Source organism: Lissotriton vulgaris, chromosome 7 (genome assembly GCF_964263255.1).
Source record: "Lissotriton vulgaris chromosome 7, aLisVul1.2, whole genome shotgun sequence".
Taxonomy (NCBI): domain Eukaryota; kingdom Metazoa; phylum Chordata; class Amphibia; order Caudata; family Salamandridae; genus Lissotriton; species Lissotriton vulgaris.
Genome location: NC_141695.1, coordinates 1314356143 through 1314372875, shown reverse-complemented (window position 1 = coordinate 1314372875; position 16733 = coordinate 1314356143). Strand labels below are relative to the sequence as shown.

Genomic DNA, 16733 nt, shown 5'->3' with positions numbered 1-16733 from the left:
GAAAACGTTTTATCTAACACGTATATATCATGTGCACGCATGCCATAATGTATTTGCTCACACATTTGTGCCCTTATTACTCAAACGATATTGTGTCAATAGGAATGTATTTTGCTAAAAGTATACGTATATGTCATTTGGAACTTTGACAATACTGCATATGGTCCTCCCTCCTGAGAGATGCCACATTAGGTCTGAAGGACCAGATATCGTTGTAAGAGGTTTAATCTAATGATCACCAAAATGTGGCCTGAACAAATGTGATCAGATGCACTTTTATCATGTTCATGGTCCTGAGGACCCCGATATTGCGTTAATATGTATAGTATTACGGCAATTAAATTGTTAACAAACAGCTACTATGTGCACCTTTATGATGCCGACAGACCTTTGTAAACTTTTACTGATATGCTCATTAAGTTCCTGTGTAACACATACAGTGATGAGCACTTTCTACTGTAGCCGTAGGGACACCAGCCTTCCATCTCACCCTAGGCCGAGTCTTTTCTTACTTTCACTCTGCCCGTCAGAGGTTCATTATGACAGAGGTCCCGTATTTACATGCAACGTAACGCGCAGCCTGCCGACGTGCACGCTTCACACGGCGTCGCTTGAGTATTTAGGTCATTCATCGCACACAGCGGCCCGATCATCCTCGGAGGTCCTGTTATGAAAACCGGTGAGTCGTTCAGAAATAACTGCTCCCCTTTTTTTCGGAATCTCATGCTAGAAGATAATTATGTTGTGAGTGGTGGAGCATGTTTTGATTTTACTTTGCTCCATAAGGGACCGTAACTACTTCTTGAAGTTGGCGGGCATGCACGCTCCCACTTTAACAGCAGTTTGGGACTAATTTTGTCTTCAGCTACGGCCGTGAAGGAAGGCTGCATTGACTTTATCCTACATGGTCACTCTTTTTGAATATATGAGACCTCGTTTTTCGTTTAAAAGACCGACTCTGTCCTCCTATATGACCTCGATTTGAGGCTGAATAGAGCTATTGGATGTTCCTATGAGTATTTTTCTGTAATAAGGTTGGCTATTGATACACACTCTTCATATGGCTTTTGGCAATTGTTGTTTATATCGTGAGCGTAGGTGTGTCAATGTTGACAGTCACTGGGCTCAGCTGCTCTGTCGCCAGCACACACGGATTATTAGCCGCATTTATCATTAGATCTGTTTTTTTTAATGCTTTGGCAAACCCCATTGAGTTAATTTTTAAGCTGGTTGCTCTTTTCTTTCCTCTGTTTTTAACTAGGTTCCCTGATTTATTCGGGCTTTTGAAATGTGTTTTCTCTTGCGGATTTGAGCCTCTGTTTGCCTTGTGATCCACTCGGGCACTTCACTGCTTAATTAAATATACCAGTAAGTTACTCACCATTCAGCCAAATACCACAACCCCCACAGCCATACCCATTTGTTAGGCTTGGCTGAATCCCACCTTTTATCTGTTTTAGGTGGATCCTCGCTCCTCCCACATTATGAGAAAACCGTGTCTTACTTATCCCCAACATTGATGTGTGAGATATTTGACTTCCCCACTCATGGTAAATATAAAATACACGCCCTCCGCCAGAGATGTGCTCTAGTCCTATTTGTAACAAGTGATGTGACTCACTTCCATTTTTCTCTTAGGTGCCCCGTTCCTTCACTTCACTCACACACTGTCCTGAGGAAGACCCCATTTGTAAGGCTTCCATTCCAGCCTACGCCTTCAAGGGGGTCGAAACGTCGACAACTGTTCAAATGCCAGTCGTACCTACAGTACTTGATTTACTGAGTGTTTAAATGTTACATGGCGTACCAGTACAGACATTGTGTACTTTTACTCTTATGTTATATTTGATTCATGACCTCTGGCACACTAATACTCTGTGCATGTAATTTGTGTGATTTGCACTCTCTTCCATCCCACTAACTCACCTCAATCACAACCTTCCTCACCTTTATTCCCTGGGGACTGCAATGTCGCTAATTGTGTATATAATTGTTATTAAGTGCCTTTTGGTTTGAAGTAACCTGTGCCCAATCTCAGTGTGATCAAATAACACTGTGTTTTGAAATTTACTTTGATTTGCCTCAAGTTTTTTGTTTCACATTTGTCTTGAGCACTACCACTATTAAATACTGGGACCCCCCTTTTATATACTAAGTCGTATTTTTAGCAGGAGTTAAAAACCTGCGATAAAGGGGGCTTAGCGCGGCTTTCATTCTCGCATCGCAGGTCCAGTGCAGCCTTGTTAATATCCTGAAGCTGTCTTAGCGAGTGTTTGTCATGGAGTTGTGTGAAGGAATGCCCATTTTGCATGCCATTAGCGATAAATATCGCTGACATGCAAAATGGCAAAAAAACGGTTGCTAACTCAAGGTAACAAGAGCTAATGCTTGTTAGTGAGTCCTTGTTAATAGTGCGATAGGAAAATCACGGCTTTTTCGGCGATATGTGCATACTATTACAGGCCCCCAAAGCTATCCCAGAGGTAGTGGAAGAAAGAGCAGGCACCCCTTGACACCACACCAGAGAGGATCACATGTAACTCTGCTTCTCACTCTGCCAATCAACCTACAAACATTTCATGCTAAACAGCTACGAGAAAGGTAAGCAGGAGAAACCAAAGAAAACCACACAAGACTTGGAACAGTGTTTACTTTCTTATTCCAATCACTGCCTTCCTAACCTGCGAGACCAGAGGTAACACGTGCTCTACATAACAGATGTTGCTATCACCCAATTTATGGCTCTCGATTTACGGTCCTGTGTAAGGAAGGAAGGTGAAGTCGACATTGTTGGGATCCGAACACCTGGCTGCAGATCACTGCATTTTTCATCTGTGAATGTTCACTCCATTAACATAAATAAGATAACCTAAAACAGCAAAACGTAACATAACCTATGAATAAGGTTTAATGACAAATGTATTTTAACACAGATCCCCAGTTTGTGAGCCGATCTTCTAATAGAAATCAAAACACCCCAGGATTATTCCTCTCCACGGAATCCCCTTCTCACATCACTCTCACCTCCGTTACGCCACCAGGTCGACCAGCACTGCGCCGTAGCCTGGAACTGGTGGCTGCTGTAGGGCAGGCAGATGGGCTGGCTGTTCTCATCGAAGATGAAGCCTGGGAACACCTGAAGAAGGGCGATGTCAAAGCCGGGCTGAGAGTCTGTGTAGTTCTCATGGATGTAGATGCGTGTTACACTGCGACTTGAGTAAGGATAGCCAAAGGAGCTTAGATGTGGTCCACCATTGTAAACCTGCCAGTAACCTGGATATACGTATCCATACCTAAAAGATAACATTGGCTCACATTAATCTTCAGGTGACAATAAAAACATTTCAAGTTAGGTGATGTCTGGCCTGAGTTTACAGACATGGGGTCCTCACTCCCACATCCGGGCTTGATCCAGCAAGCACGCACTTTCTAATTATAAGATAATATAATGCACAAATGTAATAAAAAGCTTGAAACAAACCCCTAAAGGCACTTCTTAGAAAGAGGTATAGGGTGATGAGAGTCATGGGTATTAAACATTTTACTTCACAGGAGGCTTGTCGAACCATTACCAGTTTGCGTGTCACTGCGTTCAGTTCTCTGCCCTCTGCCCTTCTCACTCTATACAACATCCCTCTGTACTATTATTTCCTCATTTAGTTTATTTCTGTATTCAATAAATTCTACTCAGATGATACACAAATGCCCTCCATTTTTCAAAGTTTTCTCCTCGCCCTTCCAGTCGAAATGTTGACTGTCTCACTGCTTCCCGGCTCTAGAGGGCGCTCTGCTCTCTCTTGTTGATATCTGCTAAGATGGATATCATCAATTTCCCTCTTGACACTGCAGCCACATCCCTCTCACACCCCATATATTTCCACCCTGCACTGGAATCCTAACTCCGTCAGATGAAATCCTGGAGTCCTTCATAACAACTGCTGCTTCTGCTACTAGATATCAACTGGTGAACATCTGCAAAACCCACAATAACCACCCCTTCCATACAGCTAAAGCATTGGTCACTGCAGAAATCCTCAGCAAAACTGGACACCTAAAGCAGGTTAGGACAGATTTACTATGGGTTTGCACTGGGGCAGTCACACGAGAGCTGCACAAACTCAAGCCAGGATATTTTCTTTCCATCACAAAATGTATTTTTGATTTTAATGAGCCCTTTTCTCAATGCATATAGCGTTTTTGCACTGCTTTTCACTGCTTTGCATCAAGGGGACGTTACTTGGGTGTAACTTATGCCCATCAGTGCAAGTACCAATATTTGTTGATGCAAAGCCCAATCTAAGATAGCCAGAACAGGTTTTATGTAGAAAAATAACTCCTCCGTATAGCAGGCACTAACAAGGAGAAATGCTTGAATTTCTCCAAACATTTCCCATATTGCATGTGTGCTGCTCTGTACAGCACATGCACAATGTGTGGAATCATTGCCAATTTATTGTCAAGCCTTGAAGAAGTCATCTATACGACGAAACATGTGTCGGCTGTGTGCATCTACGCTATACACTTCTCGTCAATATAATAAAGGCTATTAATTTTGTGTTTTTTGTGTTTGGATGGTTGCTTTTTCTATTGTATATACTGCATGGTGTTGTGTTTATTAAAATCAACTGACTACAAGGTCGGTTGATAAACTAATTAGTGGTTGTGCTCTGCAATCAATGTTTTGTCATTAGTTGTATGGAGAACATCTCCCTTTTCTTCTATACAGATTAACACTGGGTGAGTGGCACAGTGTTTTGAATTGACATGCTTATACATAAATACCTATAATACTTTCAGGAAGATCATGCGAAAGTGCTGACCTGTGCTTTTTTACCATTACAATTTGCTCTCTAATTGTCACAAAGTGTGGAATGTTTAAGTATTTGTCTAGACATAGGACTTTTGTACTGGAAGGGTGTGCTTCAGGTACAAACCTGCTGCTAGACATCATGCGCACATCTCCGCACCATCTTGCAAAGATTGTACATGGCCCTATGTATCCTGTTTGTGCGTGAGTGCAGGGATGGTGAGGAGCAGCAGCCAATTTGAATAACGATGGCTCAGTGCTGCTTTCTCCCTCTCACGCAATGGAGAACAGCAACTGTGGTTGTGCCGAAAAACATATATTTCTGTCTCTATTTGTATGTGTCCCAAAGAATTGATCGATGGATAAGGTAAGTCATTTTCCACAGAGACTGTCTATCACCTCCCTGGATATATCCTTACCCTCCTCATGCATAACTGATAAAAATAGGGCCTTATATATACTACTTGTCCTAGTCATCAAAACTATGACTGGACAAGACCCTAACTGCGTCCTTGTTAGGTACTTACCTTTCCACCACAACCGTATTTGTAATAGCCATAATCTTCTAGCCACTCCCAAACCTGCCTTGCTTGGACTTCATTACTGGAATGTACCTTCTACAGACAGATCTGTGCTCCATCACCTCTCTCTCCGCTTTTAAGATTGCTCTAAAACACCTCCTCAAACAAAACGGAAAGTTGGCCAACCCTTTATCATGGTTCCTTTTTCACCTCCCATCATCCTAATTTTCCAAACATATCTCCATGCAAATGCGCAAGCTTTAAGCTATCTGAGAACGCTGGAACACTGTGTAGACAATGGAGTGCTCGGTACTTCTACCGGCTGGTAGAAGCCAAGAGCAACATTTCAATGTTGTTTCCCTTTCACAGCTGCTGATGTAAACAAATGCCTCTCCGAGCCCGAGGGGATTTAAACCCCCTAGGGCACTGAAAGGCCTTTGTTTTTCCTAAGAAGAACATTCTGCCCTCTAGGGGCGGAATATTCTAATAGCCTTAGAGGCCCTCTAGCGTGCTCCACTGGCCTTTAAAGGCTTGCTCCCTTGTTAAAGACCCTCGCCTTTGCCTCGGGCCTTTAATGCTGGAGCAGGCCTTTAATGGCCGGTGGAGCCCGCTAGGTTGGGCTCCAAGGCTACATTAGAACATCGGAATACTGAGCAGTCCACTGACGACAACAAAGTGGCTCCTACAGAACTTCTCCAACACTGTGATGCCTGTCTTTTTGATTTTTCCCGTTCATTTGAAAACATTTCACCCGGAGTGGTTGGAAAGTTCCAATAGCACTGTAGCCCTTCTGCTTCCGGCTTTGAAGTTGGAAATGGCCCTCCTCCACATTAGAGGCCCTCCCCTGTGGCTCGGTCTATATGTCAGGTGTTGGGCCTATAAGAACCATGGCATGCCTAAAGGTCAGATGGGAATTACAATTTGAGCTGCTGTCTTGAAAGTTTCGGGTTGATCCGTCAAGCATGGGCCGAGACAAAGAGGGGTCCCAGAATGCATTTTCCCAATGGAGTTTTATATATGGATTTTAGACACAACTGCAGCCCGAACCGCAGAACGGTATCTACACCAAATTTGGCATAAAACCACCTCTTCGTCCAGAAAGAACCCTTTTTGTTATTTGGTGTAAATCCATTCATTAGTTTTGTAGTTTTTAAAGAAAAAAGAAATACAGATCTCTAGAAATGTGACTCCTCTGCGGATCGGGCAGAAGTCACGCTGAGATCCAATTAGCTGACACCACTTCAACCAGGAAGTGTTGGCAGCCATCTTGGAACTCAGACTCGTCTATGGCCAATGAAAAAATGATAAACAAACAATATATGGACAGGATAGAAATACCGTAACCACCTAGGCCTGTTTGTGGGTCCCACCGGGACCGGCCAGGTGGCAAAAACATTTTTGAATTTTAATCAAATTCACTGAAAATCCGCAATCTGCAGGGTTATTCTTTTTTTTTTAAGTGCAAACTCCTACACTTGCTTTTCTTTGCTTCCTGGGGGGAAGCAAGTCTTATTAAATTAAGGCTGGGGCGCATCCGGCCCCCACCTTCACAGGGTGATTTCAGCCATGGGGACCCCATCCTCTCAGGCCTAGCCGATTTCACACATCCCTGCAAGGAACCCATAGCTCTCATGTCCTCGCTTTAGTACTGAGGGTCCTCGAGGGATGGGACACATCCAGTTACACTCTCTGAACTTACTGCTGTTGTTGAGGAGTCAAGGGAGAATGTTTTCTAAAAGTGAAAATAAAACTGAAAGCTGTCCACTTTTGTGTACTGAATTATTTTGCAGGGGAGGTACTGTGCGATGTGGCCCATCCAGGATGGGTACAGCACTTAGAAGTCTCCCCTCAGCCCTAACACTGAGAGTGCATCCTAAACCTGGATCGATTGCATCAAAAATACACAAATTAATTACCAGGGCAGCATGTGAAGGGGGAAACTGGTCCGAATAGTGGTTGGAGACGCAGATGAGAAATTGGTGGACACATACCAATTTGAATGGGAGCTCAGTGGGCGCTCTGTGAGCTCAGAACAGGCCTAGGCGCCAGGGATACAACCAGGGGAGAGCGGGTGTGATTAACTCTCTTTAGGATCCTCTGGCAACTCTGAGAGTGTATCTCATTGCAGCTCTTTCCACAAGGTAAGCAGCAATCTCCCAGACATGTATGTCCGCAGCAGCCCCAGTGCATCCCATGATACACACAATCACCTCTCAACCATCGCTGTGTCTTAACCTTGCGCCCGAGTGGACATTGTTTATACCAGTGCTCTAAAACACACTGAACAGAAGAGAGTTTCAGGGCACTGCAGGAGAGTCCAGGGTTTACTCAAGTAAAAATGCAGACTGATAACAACGCCCCTTCCCCAACCCCCCTCAGGTCATGTGTATGTGTCTCTGGAGCTGCAATCGCACTTTCACAGCAAATGTTGTTGATTGCACCTACTCGAGCAGCAGCTTCCTCAATACGAGCGGTAAATTTCTCACCAGAAGTGGTCACAAACTGCCACATCTGCCCGCATTTAGAAATCTCGCTGGGAGGAGGTCTAGCGCCCAATTGTTTCTCATGAGCTCTCGGCAACTTACCAATGGTGAGCTGCTTGAGAGTAGAAATTCCACCAGATGTCTCTTCGCTGAATTTCTGGAACTCAGCTCTTCGTGTGGAGTGGGAAAAACTCTGCTAACTCCGTTGGTGGAGAGAAATTCTTTGCCCACTCGTACTTAGGACCACAGAGACACTATCGGCTTCAATGGACATGGGCTGGGGGGCTCAGTGAATTTTTGTCCGGCGGGTTGGTGAGTTTGAGGCTCTCACTGTTCTCGGTGCACTTGCAGAGGAAGGAAAAGAAACACTGCCAGATGTATGGTGTGGGGCTGTCCTCTCTCCAAGTCCCTCAGCCTTCAGGTACGTTTTGGAGGTGGTGGTGTTCAGACTGAACACAATCAAGCCTTGTTGCTTGCAACAGACTCTGGTACCCGCGGTATTGCAGCGAGCCTCCATGGTGCATCAGCATCTCAAAGACTTTATGGTCCGATGGGGCTGACCACCTGGACACTTGGTAACCTCCTCCTGGGATGCTGCTGCATTGGTGGAACTGAAGGTCAGCAGATCGGTGAACCGGACTGTGCAGTCAGTGCCTTCAGACTGCAGGGAAGTGGCTCTTACACTTTAAGGGAGATGCTGGCTAATCAGCAAAGTGCTGGTATTCTCTGAGGCTTTTGGAGGATGCACAGATACCGGACGAGTCGGGTCTTTGCAATTGTCAGGATAGGAGCAGGCAGGCAAGATTTGGCTCCAAGTCCACAGCTATTCCACAGTTCTGGTGTCTTCAGCTCTTCTTTGTCATTCTTCTTCTTGCAGTCAGACAAATCTAAGTTCTTGGTGTCAGGGGGCCATCTAAATACTGCATTTAGGGGTGTTAAGGGGAATGAAGGGTAGAAGCCAATGGGCTACTTACCCTTGGCTGTCACTACACTCCCCTATATGACCACTTCATGTGGAGACTGGGTGTAAACCCTGTCCCAGCATTCCTAATTACACCAAAATCAAGATGATGAAATTCTTCTTTCGTGAAACACATTAGGTAGCCCATCCTAGGGGTGTGCCTAGCCTGTATGTGCAACACACCTCCTGTATAGCTAATTTTCCTCCTGTCATGTTGAGGGAAGGAATGCTGAACAATGTCAAATACTAACCCCCATGAGAGAGATCTGGGCCTAAATACATCATTTTGTTTGCTCACCACGCCACCCCATTATGGACCCAGCCAAATGCAAATCAGTCTTAAGCCTTCTTCCAATGGGAACAGTCCAGCCCCACTGCTAGACCAGGTCCTCCCTAGGCCAGAAACAAACAACCTAGGACCAGTTTCGCGGTATCACCCCTCATCAGACAGGATAGCTTGAATCCAGTGGCATGGCGAGCACAGGTTTCATGTCTGGGCATACCAGTCCCACTCGGGTGACAAATGAAAAAATAACAATTGATGGACAGAATGCTGAACAATGTCAAACACTCACCTCCAGTACAGAGTTCTGGGCCTCAATCAATTGTTTCTTATCATGCCACCCCAGTTTGGACTCAGTCATAGTCAAACCAGTCTTGATTATGCTCCCCTTAGGAATAGTCCAGCCTGAACTGCCAGGCCAGGTCCTCCCTGGACCATGAATAAGCATCCTAGGACCGGTTTCAGGATATCATCCCTCATCAGCCAGGAAAGCTTGATTCCAGTGTCATGGTCAGCATGGGACCTACTGGGCATACCGTTCCACTCGGAGTGGCAAATGAAATAAGAACAATTAATGGACAAAATGCTGTCTAATGTCAAACACTAGCCCCCCATACAGAGATCTGGGCCTAAATCCATCATTTATTTTGCTCACCACGCCACCCCATTGTGGACCCAGCCATATGCAAATCAGTTTTGAGTTGACCCTTTTCCCCATGGGAACAGTGCAGCCCAAACTCCCAGGCCAGGTTCTCAATGGGCCAGGAACAAGCATCCTAGGACCAGTATTTGGGTATCACCCTTCAACAGCCAGGATAGCTTGATGCCAGTGGCATGGCGAGCATGGGACCCATGTCTGATCATACCCGTCCCACTCGGAGTGACAAATGCACAAAGAACAATTGAAGGACAGAATGCTGAACAATGTCAACACTCACCCCCAGTACAGAGATCTGGACCTAAATCAATTGTTTTTTTTTGCTTATCATGCCACCCCAGTTTGGACTCAGCCTGAACTGCCAGGCCAGGTACTCCCTGGACCAGAAACAAACATCCTAGGACCATTTTTGGGATATCAACCCTCACCAGAAGGATAACCTGAATCTAGTGGCATGCACCTCACGGTACGCCAACGACTCACAACTTTGACTTCGAGAGAACAGGAGCATGAGTTACCAAAAAGTATTGAGTGTACCTATGCACCAAAGGTAGAGATTATTTAAAATAATTCCCCCCAAAAAAACTCAAAGCAGGCATCAGACTCTTCTATGAGAAAGTGGGGTAATCTATACTACTATTATAAAGGAAGAACTTAGAACCTTTGAGGCGGGTAAACTCTGGAACCACAGCGCCAATCCACACACCCGATACACCGTTGTAATCGTCAGGGTGTACAGATGGACATAGGCTATATAAACGTAATAAATATACGTTATTTAAAAAATTTACCGAAAAAAAAGTAGTCCCTTGGAAGAAGCGCCGGCCACGACGTGCGTGCCCAACATGAGGAGCGCGGGGTGGAGCGGCGTCCAGGAGCGCGAGGAGGACCGGCGGACATGCCGCGGGGAGGAGCGGTGAGGAGCGGCGGACAGGTGGTGAGGAGCGGCGGACAGGCGGTGAGGAGCGGCGGATGGGCGGGGACGAGTGGCGGACAGGCGGGGAGGAGCGGTGAGCGGCGGATGAGGTAGGTTATTTATTTATTTATTTAGGAGCGGTAAGCGGCGGAAAAATTAAGCAAAAATGAAAATCGTGAGCAAGAGGAAGCAAACGGAGCATTACAAAAGTGAGTCAAACGTGCATTACAGGAGGAAAAAGTTACGTGTGCAGGTTACAAAAGCGTACATCGTGAGCAAGAGGAAGCAAACGGAGCATTACAAAAGTGAGCCAAACGGTGCATTACAGGAGGAAAAAGTTATGTGTGCAGGTTACAAAAGCGTAGAAAGTAAACATAGAGGCACAGGCGGAAAAAGTGACGTGTGCAGGTAGCAAGAGGAAGCAAACGGAGCATTAAAAAAGTGAGCCAAACGGTGCATTACAGGAGGAAAAAGTTACGTGTGCAGGTTACAAAAGCGTACAAAGTAAAAATAGAGGTATATTACTGCAGTATATGGAGGAAGGCTCCGGGGGACCTACAGACAACGTCGGGGCGGGCGGGGGCCCTGAAGCCTAATTGCTCCCGGACAACATCGGGACGGGCTGCTAGTAAGAAACATAAAGAAATTTCTAAATTGGGGCGGATCTCCTCAACAGGAGGCCACTGAAAGAGCTATAATTTGTGTAACAGTGATAATTTAAAAATGCCTTACAGTTATCAGATACTGATAGACATTCATCTCGATCCTTTCAGGGGTCCATGAAAAACATTTGGAGAGATGTGGACAATCAGATTGCAGATCAGAGGAGTACCTGAAACCGAGGAAGGATTCACAACGCTATTCTGACTTCATAATAAAAAGGAAGCTAAACCTAAGAAGTCCAATTCTCTATTCAAAAAGAAGAAAGTTGCTGGCATTAAAGTAAAACATGCTGAGGATATTGAGGACACTGCTTTTGACTGGGGAGTGGCCCCTGACCATGCTGGACAGTGCGACAGAAGGCACAATAGTTCACCGGAACCTGATTGATTGTCCGGTGGCAGTAGCATTGAGTGACTATATCCAGGTGGAAACACCGGATATGAGAGTGAGTGTCCTGCATCAATTATATGAGATGCAACTCCAAATAGAGGGGGATATACCATGCACCATTAATGTTCTCATTTGGGAGAATTTGTCATTCAGCTATGACATTCTCTTGGCTGAAAGGGATTCACCACCAGAATTTGTCATGGACTGCCCCGAGGGAGACCAGTAGTTTTAACTGCTTTTTCCGACCTCATCCCAGATACAGTTAAACATTCATATACCAGGGCTTGGGCTTTAGGACTAGCTCCTGTGTTATACCACAACCATGTGGAGTATGATCACGCTTCGCCTTATCATGTTATATCAGTGAGGTCAACCCTACCACCTCAAAGACAATACCCCATTAAACATGAGGCTAAAAAACAAGTTAGAGAGATACTCACTCAACTTGAATACCAAGTCGTGATTGAAAGTTGCACCTCGCCTATGAATAATACTTTGCTTTCAATAATGAAACCAGACCATTCATCCCATCTAGTAGTATTTTACAGACACTTGAACACAGCTGCATGCATATTCACAGAACAGAACGCTCAGAGCATGGTACTAATGAATAACATAGCGCGGAAAAAAACACAAAACAACTTTAGACATTTCAAATAGATTTGTCTGACAAAGCAGGTACTTGACAGCATTCAGCTCCCTCAGTACTTACTAAGTAGTTCTGTCGATTGCCCCAGGGGTAGAAGAAGAGCCCAGGGTTGTTTTCAGCCCAGGTTACGGAAGTTTAAAAGAATATGATGACCAGGCATTGTCCTATGACGACATACACCTAACGGATGATGACCTTTCAACTCATTTGGCTATGGTAGATCAAGGAGTTATGGGATTTGGTCACATTGGCTACATATTCAAAATAAAAAAATCTAAAATAGCCCACCTCAGTGTCCTATTTGTAGGATACGAGATGATGAGTGAAGGCAAAAGCCTAGCAACACATTTCATTGAGAAGTGTGCGAATCTACAACCACCAACCACACTAAAGAAACACCAATCATTATTTGGTTTCCTGAATTTTGGCAGAACATACATTTGAGACTACGCGGAGTGGGTTAAACCATTCTCTGACTTGGTACTTCAGAATTTTCAAGCACACATTGGACAACTGAACATACACAAATACTACGTTCAGTACAAGCTGACATGCTATCTTCCAAACACTTACACACACATATAAACACCACCAACCTGGTGATCTGCATAATTATGGGAGCATCAGGGTATTCCTATGTAACATTCAATGAAGGAGAGTGTATCAATCGCAAATATATCGCATTCATACACCAATGAAGAGATACGTTTTGCACCAACAGAAGAGATTCTGACGGCAGTACAGACTGCTGTAGTGAAAGATCTTTGGCTCAGGGGAAATGCATTATTATTGTGACTCCAGTCTTAGCCTTAGAGGCTGTTATAAAGCCCAGAGTTCCAAAGGCAAAAGCCTTACATCCACGCTGGATACAATGGGCCAACTCTCTCATAGCAACAGATGTAGATTACAGATCTGACTCTACACTATAAGCAGAAGCATACCTCAAATACGAAAAATAAAGACCTCTGTCTAATAAAGTCATGCTTCGAGATCAGTATGATGAAATCACCTATACTTATGGCTCAGCACAGCCTGCCCTAAGGACAAAGCGCCAATGCTCTGCAGCATGAGCCACTGTGAAGGGTAGAATGGAGTAAAGAGAATGCCGCCCTCACAAAACTTACACACAGTCACTAGGTGATTGCACATAATAGTTGGCCTAACTTAGAGCTTTAATCTAGCACTTGATAGTATGTGTCCCCGATTCCCCTCACTTATTGTGTGTGATTCTTATTATTGTGCCCAATCTCACAATGAGTACTTACAATATGGGAGCCAGAATGGATTGATACACCATAAAGCATAAACAGTTTTGGGGACAGGTAACAAAACGCAAACAGTGTTTGCCAAAGACTCATGTTATACACACACTGAGACTTCAGTGTTTAGGAATACACATTATAGGGAATTCCAAGGGTGACAAAGCCGCAAAAGCAACAGTTCAAACTGCTGAAATACTCATTCAGGTATGGGGATAGGTCAATACATCACAGTGGCTGTCAAGGCTGTCAAGTCTATGTGCAATGGCGCCCACCTCCAGGCAAGTGCAAAGGACATTCTATTTGCTCAGATTCAGTGTTCAATAAAAAGACTTTCACTGATCAACTGAATCAAAGTAAACCATGCCTCTCTACAGATTCAGAAGCAGCATCTTTACAATATCATAACTGGATGTCAGCAGCAGCTCATATAACTATTCCACAGAGAACTGGAAAAGCTAGCACGACTGCACCCACGGAACCGTAGTTCTCCGAAGAACTAAGATCATTAAGGAGACTCTGCCACAGCCAAGAAAGATGCTGCAGCAAATATTATGATCTAAGGAAAAAGAAAAATACAAGTTAAGATTGGCACAGTATAAAGAATTGATTAAAAACACTAAAACCAGATATTACTCAGAAAAATTAGAAGGGGCACAGAACAATTCTGGGGAGCTCCTTGCTAATGTTTTGAAACTTAGCCATTTGCAGTAGACCAGCCAAGCACAACAGATCAAGGGTTCTGTGACAAGTTGTCCTCATACTTTTGTGATAAAGTCTCTGCTATTTATAATACATTTACCGCCCGTTCGGGCATCGCGCTAACTGTTCAGGCCCCACAAACTGAGACTGAAAATTCAGTTTCAGACATGTCCACCTTGGCCCCAGACCGCACTCCACCCTGTCTTTTAAACTTTACATTAATGTCTCAGGAACTAACCGTTAAGATTCTGGTAGCAATTAGGTCAGCATCCCCACTGGAGCCTTGTCCTCTGAAAAAAGCCCTATCTTAGATGAGACACTCGCCGCCATCTCTCAGAGGTTCTAAATACTGCCATCAAAACTGCAACTTTACCCTTGCTATGGAAAAAAACATCCATTCTACCCTTATCAAAAAAAAAACAATCTAGACAAAACTGAGGTAGGAAACTATCACCCCATTTACCGCCTTCCCCTACCGGCCAAGATTCTTGAAAAACATACGAATCAGGAACAAGGTGCCTTTATTGAGAAAAATCAGGTCCTAGATCCTACCCAGTATGGCTTCAGACACCAACATAGTACTGAACTTGCCTTGCTGACCACCACAGAGGAAATTAGACTGGCAGTTGACAAAGGAGGATCGACAGCTTTCATATTGCTAGATCTGTCAGCTGCCTTTGACACGTTAGACCACGGCATTTTTAATTGATCGACTTTGCGAGGCAGGAGTTGGTGGCTTGGCCCTTGCACTCCTTAAATCATTCCTGCATGGTAGGGAACAATTTGTTGAAATGGGAGGTTTTAAATCAAAATGCTTTAGGCTCCCATGTGGGGTGCCCCAGGGCTCATCTCTGAGCCCCACCCTCTTCAACATTTATGCTGCTCCCTTGGCTCGTATGATCAAAACTTATGGTTTTGAATTGGTATCATATGCAGATGACACACAGATAATTATATCAATCTCATCAAAAAACAGGACACTGCAATAAAATTCAAAGATTGCATGAGAAGTGTCAGCGAATGGGTGGCCGAAAACTGCCTTAAGCTAAATTCAAATAAAACAGGTTTTACTTTTTGGCAAGGACACAATATTCTGGTCCTCAGACTGGTGGCCAGTAGAGTTGGGAGCAGTCCCTGTCCCAGCAGCCAAGGCTAAAAATCTTGGAGTCATTATGGACCATACCCTCTCCTCAGGGGCGTAACAAAAGTCCCCGCAGCCCCCGCGGTGCAGGGGGGCCCGAGCTTCAGGGGCCCCCTAAGCGCACTCACTGTACACTTTCAATCACAAGCACGCCGCCGGTGGCTTGAGCGTGCTGCTCCAGCAAGCTTGGGGCTTACAGCAGTCTGCTGGCAGTCTCACCCAGCTGCTTGCTACAATCATAGTTCCCTACTTTACACAGCAGAGCAGCGCTCTTTGGTCTACTGGCAGCGTGATGCATCAGGCTTGCATAATCAGTAGGGATAAAAGCCCCATCGTCGAGGTGAGGCACAGCCGTGACTCATTATATGCACGGTGGGGGGCGCTGCTAAATGATGTGCGAAATACTGGACCTTGGTAGAGTCAGAGCGTGAAGGATGGGACAGGGTTTGGTGTGGTGTTGGAGTCGGAGACACTGTGCTGAGTGCAGATGCATTCTCCTGACTGCCCCTCGAGAGCACTGACTGCTTCACTAACATTCCCTGCATGTTTCTAGGCGCTGTTCTATTTTCAGTAGTATAAAATTGATTTATCCCTAATCATCCCATAACTATTCTATTTACAGCCCTAAAATATATTTCTAAAAAACCTATTCTGGCCCTGGGTGCCATTGGGCTGCGTTGCTAGCACTGGCACTGGGAATCAAACTGGTCCAGCCCTTGGCTCTCCTTGTTTCGAGTCTTTGTTTGCAGGTGTGTTAGTCCACTTAGTTAAAATAATTTATATGCTTTCATATATCCAAGTACAATTATGGACAGGAAATAAAAACGAGTATTTCTAGAAGGAGGACATGATAGATACTGTCAGTACATACAACATCCAATAATTGGTTAAATGAACTAGGATGGGAGAGAATTTGTTTTCTGTTTTCCCTAGCACAGGTAGGAACTTAGCTGAGTTGCAGCGTTGTAAACATTTGTGTCTAATTTAGAATACAAAGACATCTTCCCAGCTCTCAGCATCCTCTTTCTCATGAAACTGTGTGGGCACTCTGGACGGAGTGTCAGCCTTGAAAGGAGCGGCGCCAGTCTGCTGTCCAAGATGGATTAAAAACACAACTTCTGGCTGTGACTTACTGGTAGGGTGACCAACTCAGGATGGTGAGTAAAAATTCAGGACAAAGGGTCAAAATTCAGGACAGAAGGTCAAAATTCTGGACAAAAATTATGTTTTACAGACACATCAGAGGAGGTTGTGCAATAGTATTTAAGTAAGTGGACAACCCAAAAAAGTGTATGTCCCT

General features: G+C 44.7%; 1 protein-coding gene across 2 annotated transcripts in view; it reads right to left on the bottom strand.

The window, feature by feature from the left end:
• LOC147703580 (transmembrane protease serine 9-like) overlaps positions 1 to 16733 on the bottom strand; it is a 1394371-nt gene that overhangs the window by 949743 nt on the left and 427895 nt on the right. For both annotated transcript variants that reach the window (XM_086931925.1, XM_086931926.1), the window contains exon 6: positions 3025 to 3293. In XM_086931925.1, coding sequence (XP_086788051.1) covers positions 3025 to 3293 — 269 coding nt within the window. The remainder of the gene's footprint in view (positions 1 to 3024; positions 3294 to 16733) is intronic.